The 11,238-nt window shown below is 49.9% G+C and overlaps 1 protein-coding gene across 3 annotated transcripts in view; it reads left to right on the top strand.

Annotated features, from left to right (window-relative positions):
• The window catches only part of TMEM39A (transmembrane protein 39A), a 26,271-nt gene extending 17,135 nt beyond the window's left edge, over positions 1-9,136 (top strand). The window contains exons 3-9 of one of the 3 annotated variants that reach the window (XM_019526980.1): positions 1,463-1,685; positions 3,019-3,102; positions 4,964-5,160; positions 5,325-5,673; positions 6,603-6,790; positions 7,327-7,447; positions 8,694-9,136. In XM_019526980.1, coding sequence (XP_019382525.1) covers positions 1,463-1,685; positions 3,019-3,102; positions 4,964-5,160; positions 5,325-5,673; positions 6,603-6,790; positions 7,327-7,447; positions 8,694-8,927 — 1,396 coding nt within the window. In that variant the 3' untranslated portion in view covers positions 8,928-9,136. The remainder of the gene's footprint in view (positions 1-1,462; positions 1,686-3,018; positions 3,103-4,963; positions 5,161-5,324; positions 5,674-6,602; positions 6,791-7,326; positions 7,448-8,693) is intronic. The other 2 variants (XM_019526981.1, XM_019526982.1) reach the window with 2 other exon arrangements.
• Positions 9,137-11,238: the final 2,102 nt, after the last annotated feature.

Consider the following 11,238-nt stretch of genomic DNA (forward strand, 5'->3'; position numbering starts at 1 on the left):
TTTTTTTTTTTTTAACAGTTTACAAGCTGCCGCTGCCGCCGCCTCCTGGGGGGAGTTATGGCCCTGCTCTCCACCTTCCCATTTTGGCCTTGTCACTGGAAAGGGCTGAATGATTTGGATAAGGATTGTGCCACTCCCATGTTGTCCCAAGTAGCCATATGGACAACATTGAAACTTAGCACTGTGCAGTTCCAGCTGGTTTAACTGTCAGCAGTGTCACTGGGAAATCCCTATGATGCCTCAGAGCATGGGTGTGAACCTGTCAGCTGCAGGGCGGGAGATGAGAGGAAGTGGGGACAGAGGAGTGTATGAGGGGGCATGTTGCCACTGTACCTCCAAGCTTGTGCGTTGAACCAAACTAATTTCTGGCTTCTAGGAATGTTAGTGTCTTGGTGGACTATGAGCAGGTACTGCCTCCTGTCCCCTGAGCCTGGGATGAGGGCTGGTAAGATGCTCTCAGGGAGTTCAGAAGAAATACAAGAAATGCTGAAAGTCCCTGGGGAAAAACCCTTCCATATCCTGTATATTCTGCCATATATCTACAAGTGAGCTGGGGAAACCACGCACCATGCAGCAGAGCCCTGACTTACCTGAGAACGTGGTTCAGACTTGCAGCAGAGGTGAACTGAACTGTTAGGGAGCCTCTAGCCATTGCAAGACTTTTCATTAGTGCAGTGAGGTAGGGGCAGGTGGTGCCTTCCTGGGTGCCTGAGGGGCACTAAATCACTGCTTGGCTCCCTAGAGGCAACTAAGAGCAGGCAGGGGTTGTTGTGAATCCTCCTGTTGGTCACAGGCAGCCTGGTCTTGATCTGCTGAGCTCCATTCAATCTACCAGCTTCCAAGTGTCAGCAGCTCCTCTGCACAGGAGGGCAAGGTCTGGGGAAGGAGGAAAAGTGAGGCGGTGGTCGCACTGTGATAGGTCTGTTGCTGGGAAGGGGCTGAACTCCCCCATTTTATCAGTAAATAGTTGCCCATCTACCTCTCTGGTAGTGAGATAGGAAGACTGGAGGTGGAGGCACCTTAACTCAAAGCTGAGCAGCAGCTTTAATTTCACAATGGATGTGAAGAGAATAACTTAGTTTGGGCTGAGAGACCTGAGTTCCAGTCCTGCCTCTGACACTGACTCCCTTGTGATCTTGGGGCAGTCCATTTCCCTCTCTCTACCTCCATTCTCCATTTGTAAAATGGTTTTGACAGGACTGACCTCTAGATGTAAAAGGTATACCCTATGGCCTAGCGAAGAGGTGGGAAATACTTTTGACCACTTCCTCCCCCTCCTAGGATGGGCAGGAAGCTTGCTGCCTGCTGTATGCTAGAGGCCTGACTTACCCTGGTCTTTCGTGTTCCCCTGTTTGTCAGCTTGTGACCCAACACCATTCAGAACTGACCCTAGAATTTGGGGGGATGGGGTGAAGTGGTATGGGCTGTTTACTGTCAAGTCAATGGTGTGTTTCTTTTTCAGGAATGGTAGTGCCATCAGCCTTTCTGCTCCTCCAATCACAGCCCTGATCACCCCAGAACCTGTGCGTCACTGCCGGATCCCCGAGTTGCCACTGGACGGCAGTCTCCTCTTCGAGTTTCTCTTCTTCATCTACCTGCTGGTGGCCCTCTTTATTCAGTACATCAATATCTACAAGACCGTCTGGTGGTATCCGTACAGTCACCCTGCCTCCTGCACCTCGCTGGTGAGCCCCTCCTCCTGGGTGATGGACTGTGCCATTTACAGAGTTTCTCTTCATGGCTATTTCAGTTCAGGGGTGGCCAAGCATTTGATGTAAATGGATGATCTAAGCCTCACAAATGCCCCATCATCCCTGTCTTTCTGATGAGGAAGTGAATCTAGAAAGGAGAAGTAAAAAGACTTCTGGAAGGTCCTTTAGTGGAAATGTTAAGCGATATTTTTCAACTAGTATTTAATATTTCTAATTAGCCATCCACATTTTGGAATGGGGCAAAAGGGTTGGGACACTGCTGGACCCTGGGGTGGCTGCTTCTCCTGTGCAAACCAGAAGAAACCAGTTAAAGTCTATCTCTGGAATTTCCACTAGAGACACTCAGTAGGTCAGCCCTACAGAATCAGAAATGGATACAGGAAACAGATCCTCAGCTGATGCCTGTAACTATACCTCCACTGATCTTGGGTCACCCACATCCAGCTCTAGGCCCTACACACAGATATTGCCATACTGGATCAGACCCTTGACCCAGCAAGTTGGGTATCCAAACAGTTGACCCATAACCTGCTTTCACCCTCCCCCCAAGGAGTGTAAACTTGGCCCTGGAATGCACGTATAGCAGTGCAAAGCTAGATGGGAGTTTTGTGGTGGGCTTTCTTTGCGGTTTGAGGGTTTTTTATTTGACGGCATAGTCTGCACATCTGCATATGTTATCTATCACAAAATGATCTAGCTGTTTGTTTAACATTCATCTCTGCATGAGGTTAAAGCATTCCTCTTTGAAGAAAATATGTTCTGACTTGGACCTGCTATATGAGAAACTGCTTTAAGGGTCTTAAGTCTGCTTCCATCAGAAGCCATGTCTCCTGTATCCCTTTAGGGACTTTCAGGCTATCAGACAGCAAGAATCAGCTTGTCTTCCTGGTCAGTGGCATCCAGGCTTAAGCCACTTGATGGCTTCTGTGGCAAATTGCAGGAAGCCCAAGAGCTGTATTTAACTTAGCTTAAGATGCCTTTTACTTTGTTACATAGCTGTGGCTCATGGAGATGATAGTCCTCATCAAGGCACTCTTGACCAAAGGTCTCCCTTTTGCTCAACTGTATCCCCATGAGGTGCCTTCTTGAAGCTATAGCCCCAAGCAGGGAGAAGCCACCATATGGCAGATTGCTGCCTCATTCCCTGAGAAGTTTCTTTGTTATGGATTCACAGTCTCCTCCTTCTCCAGAACCCCAAATGAGCAACTAAGGGGCTTGCTTATCAGGGATCATGGTTCTTCACCTGCAGCCAGCTCAGCAGGTGGCCCCTGCTCCCATTAAGAACCTCTTCTCTTCCCTCCTGTAGAATTTCCACCTCATTGACTATCATTTGGCGGCATTCATCACGGTGATGCTGGCACGGAGGCTTGTGTGGGCCCTCATCTCTGAGGTAACTTCCCTGCTGGTCCTAACTAGAACCTGTGCATTGGGAGGGGAGGGGAGCCCCTCATGACCTGAGCAAGTCCAAGTTGGGGAGGAGCAGTCCAGATGTCCCTGCCATCATTGGGGGTGTGAGGAGCTCAGTACCCATCACTCTGGGGTGTCTGTGGGCTTTTACCTAGTCCTTTTGGTTCCTAGCTCCCACCTAACCTGCAGCATTCACTTGCATCCTTGCCGCCTTTTTCCTCTGGAGAACTGAAAGGGGGAGAAATGGTTTATTTCCTCTGGTGGGAGACACTGAGCCATAGCTGCCTGCCTTCAGGGATCTTGGAGAAACAGCTGATAGAGCTTCTGGGGTGGGGTGGGGGTGCAAAATGGAGCTTGGCCACAGTTAAATGCTGTTGCTGATCTTGCTGGACAGGGAAGCAGCAATGTGTGTGGGAGTTCAACACCATGGATAATTTCATGTTGGGTATAAAGTGAAACTGAAGCATTAGCAAAGTGGGAAGCAGAGGGCAGCTGGTAGAACTGCTCTGCGTAGACCAACAGTGCTCAGCTTTTTGCCCTGCAGGTCAAATGAGTGGTGCTGGGCTGGTGCAGTGGCTGGATCTGCCAGGCAGAGCTGATCTATATACCAGATCCAGCTCTAGAGTCCATGGCAATTAACCCTCCCACCGCTCCCTGCTGCCAAATTTCTGGACCCATGGAGAGCCCCTGGGCCTAAGGTTGAACAGTACTGACTTAAAAACCATTTTGCCTATCGTATCTCCCTGATGAAAGGGGGTCTGCCTAAAAAGCACTAGGCTTGTTAGGGTCATCAAGACCCCTCTCAGTGCAGAGGGCAGAGCTGGGCCCAATATAGGGCTGGGGGAGATCATTGGCGCTCCAAGGGAAACCCTTCAGTGCTGTGCAGGTGATGGAAGCCCTCTCCATTGGGACAGTGAAAGCCAACTCCAGAGGATGTACAGGAAGAAAGAGCCCTGCCCTCTTTGGCAGGCACATGGATTCAGCAGGTCCTCAGGAGCTCTTTCCCATCTCTGATTCCTGCAACTCACCTTGCCAATACATGGTCTTGCCCATTCCTAGATTCCTGCAATTTCAGTGTTGCAAAAATCCTGGGTCAGGGATGCCCTGCTCCATTGGTTTCATTCCTGTGAATTGTTTCCTGCTCCAGTCTGTCCTGACATTTTAGGAGATTAAATAATTTTCCTCTAGTTGTGGTGGAGGCATCTCATTGCCAGACTACAGCCTGGGGCACTGAGCCTTGGATTGGTCAAGATGCAGCCTCTGTTCTCCAGCTGTGACCTGCGATGCTTGTTGTCATAAGCATGTCAGCCTTTTACAGTGAGCTGGCCCCGCTCCAGCTTGTTAGGCGTTCTGTAAAAAGACAGACGTGCAAACCTGAGGTGTTTTTAGTGCAGTGTTTCTCAACCTGCGGATTGTGACCCAGAAGTGGGTTGCAAGAATATATGAAAGGGTCATTAAACAAACTTGGATCAAATTTAAAAAATGGAGTCTCCTTTAAAGGAGGAAAACGTGGGAAACTGTGGCTTTTCCCTTGCAGGTAGTCAGAGTTTCAGTCTGCAAGGGGCTGCTTGGGGCCCTCCATTCCCCACCCCCTGTACCACACACTGAGAGGTGGGGGGACAGTGGGTCAGGACTGGCCATTGATGTTTACAAATGAGTCCTGATACAAAAAAAGGTTGGGAACTGCTGTTCTAGTGCAGCATGGCAAGGGGTAAGGGATAAAGTCTGTCTGTCTGTCCGTCTGTGTGAGCAGTAAAGGCCTCAAGCGCGCACATTTTCTCCTTTGCAGTTCATCATTCAAAGAGCCTCTTCTAGTCCTAACTGAGGACTTTACTATCTTGCAGGCTGGGGCTGACAAGTCTTTCTCCTGGGTTCTCAATTCACAGGCCTCTCAGGTGGGTGCAACGTCAGTGATTCACTACATGGTGCTGATCATGGCGCGTCTGGTGCTGTTCACCTTGTGTGGATGGGTGCTCTGTTGGACTCTGGTGAATCTCTTCCGCAGCCACTCGGTCCTCAACCTCCTCTTCTTGGGCTACCCGTGAGTAATGTCCTTTCTTGGGGCAATGGGGAAGTGATGGGTGCTCTGAGCCACAGTGGGGAATGTTAGGCCTCAACCCTGTCTGGAGTGTTGTGGGGAGCCTGCTTGCATACTGACATGAGGCATTTCACCCTGCTTAACTTTCCTCTCTCCCTCCCTCACAGGTTTGGTGTATACGTCCCGCTGTGCTGCTTCCACCAAGACAGCAGAGCACAGCCCCTGCCAACAGACTGTGGCTACCTGGTGCAGGACCAGATGGTGGATGATGGGGCTGCAGGGGTCGGCAGCTTGGTCAAATCCAAAGACTTCTTCTCCCTCTTGCGGGAGTCCCTGAAAGAACAGTTCAATAACCCTACATCTATCCCCACCCACAGCTGCCCCCTCTCCCCAGATCTTATACGCAATGAGGTGGAGTGCCTGAAAGCTGACTTCAACCGCAGAATCAAGGAGGTCCTCTTCAACTCCCTCTTCAGTGCCTACTATGTGGCATTCCTGCCACTGTGCTTTGTGAAGGTAGCTGTCACCTGGCATCTGCCCTTCTCCCCTGCCACTGCTGCCTCCTAAATTTTGTCTGAAACATTGACGCACCAGACTGCTGGTTAATTCCCCTTTTCTCTGTCTCCCCTTTGGCAGCCTGGATGGCGGAGTGTGGCTGCATCTGGAGTGCTCTAGTACCGCTCCTGGCTGCCGGATAGGTATTGCCATACACGTGATGCACCCGTGGTCCCACCACCCCATGTACTAACCCCCACCCTGTATCCCCAGACAGATAGATAACCATGTGCGTGCTAGAAGCAGGTACCAGCTGCCACCCCCAGATCCAATCTATGCCAAAGTCTGGGGCCATACGCATTTGGATCTGGGGTTGGCCCATTCTAGAGCAGGCCCACCTGGCAGGTTGGGACCTGCCTCCTAACCTGTCCCGAACGTTGGCACATGGGCTGAACGTTGGATCTTTTTCTCCTGTGCACCAGGCTCTGTCCCCAGTAACGAAGAAAGCTGGGGTGTCCGCAGCTGCCCCAGTCTCTGTTGTCCATTGTGGTGTGACAGGAAGTTAGCATCCGGGGCATCTGGTCATTCATTGGCTGTTCTGAAATGAAAAGGGCTCTGGCATCCATAGCGCGGTCCTGGGGCGCACGTGCTCCTGGGACAGCTCCATGGCTTACCACCTTTCTGGTGTCCGTCGCTGGGCAAGGAAATGCACCACTCACCACACAGGCTGTGTCACCCTTTGCCCTTTCTCCTCCAGGCCTCGGAGGAAGGACTGTGAAGTCTCTCCCTAGGTGGGAACCCTCCAGACTCGCTGGCCCGGCCGTGTGTGCCTGGGGAGTCCAGAATTGGTCTGTTGGGCATGCACCCTTGACATGCAGCCCCTCCTGGCTCCCTGCTGGGATGTACCCAGAGGCATTAACTCCCTCTCCTCCCACATGGTCTCCTTGCAGAGCACCCAGTACTACGACATGCGGTGGTCCTGCGAGCACCTCATCATGGTGTGGATCAACGCCTTTGTCATGCTCACCACACAGCTGTTGCCCCCGAAGTACTGCGACCTGCTGCACAGATCAGCTGCCCACCTGGGCAAGTGGCAGAAGCTGGAGCACGGCTCCTATAGCAATGCCCCACAGCACATGTGAGTGTGGGAAAGGAAAGGGTGTGGGTGATGGGCTCTGCCCAGGGCTGGGCCTTCTCTCATGTTGCCACTCTTTTGGGCTCTGAGCCAGGCAGCTCTGCCATTATTCTTGCCGTGGCTTGGGGGAAGGTCACAGCTCTCCATTCCCCTGCAAATGCAAAGCAGCCTGGCCAGGGCCAGCTCAGTCCAGCCTGAGCACTGCCAGCAGCTAGTGTTCTCCCAGTCACTGGGGCAGAAATTTACTTGGGGAGGCCCAGGGTGCATGGCCTACCTGGCTCTTCTGGTGGAAGCCATTCAGCCCTGGACACATGAACAGAGCTCTACCTGGTCCTATTCCTGATTATAGGCTTTCCCTGGGACCTTGTCCCATGTGCTTCCCTGGAGAGATGGACAATCCCTGCATTTAGCATATGCTTTGATACTTGGGGAGGTTGTGGACTGGGGCAGATCTGCCCCCCACCGCCTATCTCTTCCTGATGCTTTTTGGAGCTGCCATCTCTCCTTGATGCTCACAGCACACCTCTTTCCCTTTGCAGCTGGTCTGAAAACACCATATGGCCACAGGGCGTCCTGGTGCGGCACAGCCGATGCCTATACAAGGCAGTTGGGCCTTACAACGTTGCGGTGCCTTCGGATGTCTCCCATGCCCGCTTTTATGCAAGTACCTGGTTTCTTGCCATTTGATGGGGGTAGTAGGGGGAGGTGTTGGAGCAGCTGAGGGGTGGGCACAGCTGTAACAACAAATTAAGGCTTGAACCAGTCTGAAGACTGGGCAGAAGACTTCATCTGGAGTTGTTAGGCCCAGCAGAGCTAAAGAGACTAATGTGGCCCTGCCCTTTCCCTCAGCACCCTATAGGAAGCATCTGCACTGCCCAAAGAGGTGCCTCATAGTGAAGAAGTTGGGTGTATTTGCAAAGCAGTGCTGTGCTAGCATGGATATGCTGCTTCCATGATCTGTGCTTGGCAGAGCCCTGCATTGGTCTGTGCCAGTGTCTCCCAGAGCTTTGTCCAGGATGCATTGCAACCACTAGCCCCACAGCTCCTGGTAGGTTACATGCATGTGTTCCCCAGGTGTGTGATGCTGGAGCTTCTAACTTCACCGCCAATCTAAAAGTTGGTGTGGTGAGAGGATTTAAGGTGGCTGAACTCTTGTTTGTGTGTGCTCAAAAGGCCCCATGTCCCTTCCTGTTAAGAACAGATGCCTTCTCACCCTGCCTGCCCTCCTTTGCTGTCTGATGCTTCTTTGATAAGGGTAGCTAGACCCCTGGCTGCTCTGTAGGCACTACATTTTCCCATGAATGAGCTCCAGTGGCCTGGGGGCAGCTGCTACTACACTGAAAATGGGAAAACAGAACTTAAAAGGCTGCTCTGGTACTTTGAGGGGGGTGCAGGATAAGTCAGTAAGCAAGGGCTGCAGGGGAGCCATTGTGGTGTCTGACTCCAGGCTAGGACAAGGGCTTGCATTCAGTCATTTGGCAGGTCGCAGTGCAATGCCGGGGCAGTGAAGAGGCCAAGTCCCAAGTAGGCTCAGTTGTTGGCAGCTTTGCCAGAGGTGGGAACAGGTCAGAAAGAGCTGGCTCCCCTGTCTCAGCCAGGGAGGGAAGGGAATGGGTTCTTGGTGCCGGTGATTTTTCTGCTGCTAGCAAAGGGCATGTGCTGAGCCAAGGGACTTCCCAGCACCAAGGTCACCTCTCAGCTGTGCAAAGTCCTCCAGGAAGGATACTGATCTGTGCTGAGTAACCTGTTCCTTTTGTCCAGGCACAACTGAGGCAGTAGGTTGTTTGCCCCATTCCCTTAAGATGCCCAAATGCTGTGGTTAAAATGCAATTTGAGTGTTGCTGCTGAAACAACACACACAAGCATTGATTTGGTTTTTCCCCCACCTTTAACTGTCCCATTGCAGTTCCTCTTTCACCGTCCGTTACGGCTACTCAACCTGCTGATCCTCATCGAAGGCAGTGTGGTCTGCTACCAGCTGTACTCACTGTTGCGCTCGGAGAAGTGGAACCATACACTCTCCATGGCTCTCATCCTCTTCTGCAACTACTACGTCTTATTTAAGCTCCTCCGGGACCGGATAGTATTAGGCAGAGCATATTCATACCCTCTCAACAGCTATGGACTCAAGGCACATTAACCTGCCACTGGCACCTTGGGGTAGGGAGGGGACCTCAGAAAAAAATATTTTCGTACAGTTCTATTTTTTTTCTTGCAATGTTTATAAATATTTAAAATATTTTATATTTTGTATACTATTGTTTTGTGGAGTGGGAAAGGGAGCAAGTGACAATTAAATGTCGCTTTATAAACAAGGTGTTATTTTATATATATATTATACATACACACATATATATATAGATATATATATATATAAAATCTGTGTATATACTGCATATCTATATCCATACATATATCAATGTGAAGCAACAGGATTGCGTGTGTGGTCACTATGTATGCCTTGCTCACACAGTCATTGAGGTTGGGGGGGGGGGTAGGGGGGGGTGATGCAGGAGGCAGCTTGCCATAAGAAGGGAATTTGTCTCTTGCTGTGGAGAGGAGGTGACTAATTGCCAAGGGGAAATGTACAGAACTCCCAGAAGCGCTGCTCTCTGTGAACACCCACCCTGGGCCTCTAGAGGAATACCATGTTCTGAAATGCTGCACCTCTGAGAGGTAAGATGTCCTGTGTTCTGATCAGCTGAAGCTGGTAGCATATTAACAATTATTAACAAAGACTTATTCTTCCCTTTTCTTCCTGGGGCAGAAAGGATGAGAGTATGTCCAGAGGTGTGTTTGGGTGGTAGCAGCTGTTTTTTATTGTTTAATGCAGAGCAGGTCCTCTTAGTCAGTAGGCTACACTCAGCCCAGCTCACAGGGAGGGCAGTGCCACTCAGGAAGCCCACTCTCCTCTTAGCTTAAGCATTTCAGCTTCTCAGTATGGGGGCATAAAAAGGTCAGTCTCCTGCTGTACCAGGCTGCCCTTCCCATGCATGAGTGTCCAAACAAGTTTTCCCATTCCCTCTTCTCCCCTCCCCTTAATTCCTGCTGCAACTAAGAATAGTTCTCTCAAAGAAAGAGACAAATTGTTTATTTAACTGAAAATGCAACTGTAACTGTACCAAAGCAGTGCACTTAAGTAATATCGCCCAGGAGCCTTCTGAACAAGCCAACATGCTGGTGGCTTCTTTATAAAGGGGCTTCTTCACAGCAATCTATACATTAATCCTAAATCAGAAACAAGTGCTGCTTTTTTTGGTATATATTTGGAACGCTTAGCTGTGCAAAACAGTTACTAGAGCTTGATCCTAATAGCTGAGCCTAGGTACTTTCAGTAAAAAACTAGGATGCATCCTTAAAAAAAAAAAAGTGTGGAAACACATGACTGGTTGCTGGGGGGAGCAGGAACTGGTACTGTATAGGAACATACAGGAGAACAGAGAAGGGGTTGGGAGGAGGGGTGGCATTGTGTAAGTGCTATGGGATAACCCTGTGCCTAGGATTGCTTCTACTTAAAAATGAAAGGCATAAGATACATGTGTATTTCCAAGAAATTTAGATCCAGCTGCCTTTCCTGTTCTGGTTAATGTGAGGCTGGTAATTCTCAACCAGAGTTACAATGGATTTTTAAATGCTCTTAAAGTAATAATGGAGCAAGTTTATGACCCCAGGAGTTACACTGAAAAAAGGGAGAGTTCACCATCATTGTGACAGTTACCAAACATGATACCCAAACAGCTTAGGGCCATATTTTAAAAAGGGAACTTGGGCACCTACCATACTAGGAAACAGATGCTCAAGTACTTTTCAAAAGCTGGACCCTTCTCTCTTCAGGCAGAAAATCATAACACCAAATTTGGTTTATTGCCAGAACAAGTGGCTGAACTAAGCCTTGCACCCCTCCTTGTGAGCAAGTTACAGCAATTCACATACTGAAACCAAAAAAGATACAAATTTCCTGTTATAGAAGAAATAAAGGGGCAAGCAGAAACAAGAGACAGAAGATATGCTTACATGGGGTCTCACTCCTTGCATCTCAGAGAAGCACAGGGAAAAGAACAAGTTATAAAGCAAACACAGCTGCCTCAGGCCCCTCTAGTGAGACAAAGTGCTGCCACTGGAGACCTGAAGGTTTTCTTGTAGCCTGTGGCATTAAAGACCTTTCTAATGCCCAGTTCCTGTATAGAAAAAGGAGCAGCAAGTGCAGATTTCAAGGCAATTTACTTTGCTTTTTTTGAAGCAATACAGGATGGCACCTCTTCTCCCAGCCTAGTACCATTTTTGGAGTTTCCCCCCAGCAAAATTCGTTGGCAGAAGCAGGTACGGGGAAGGGAAGAGAGATGGCTTGCTCTATTGCTTCTCTCGCACTGCTGTAGTTAAAGTGTACCTGCATGTTGGTTTCTGATGGTCCTGCACATCTAGCTGCAGCACTCCCCATGCAGTGCTAAGAG

Source organism: Gavialis gangeticus, unplaced genomic scaffold (assembly GCF_001723915.1).
Source record: "Gavialis gangeticus isolate Ggan-Ray unplaced genomic scaffold, GavGan_comp1, whole genome shotgun sequence".
Classification (NCBI taxonomy): Eukaryota; Metazoa; Chordata; order Crocodylia; family Gavialidae; genus Gavialis; species Gavialis gangeticus.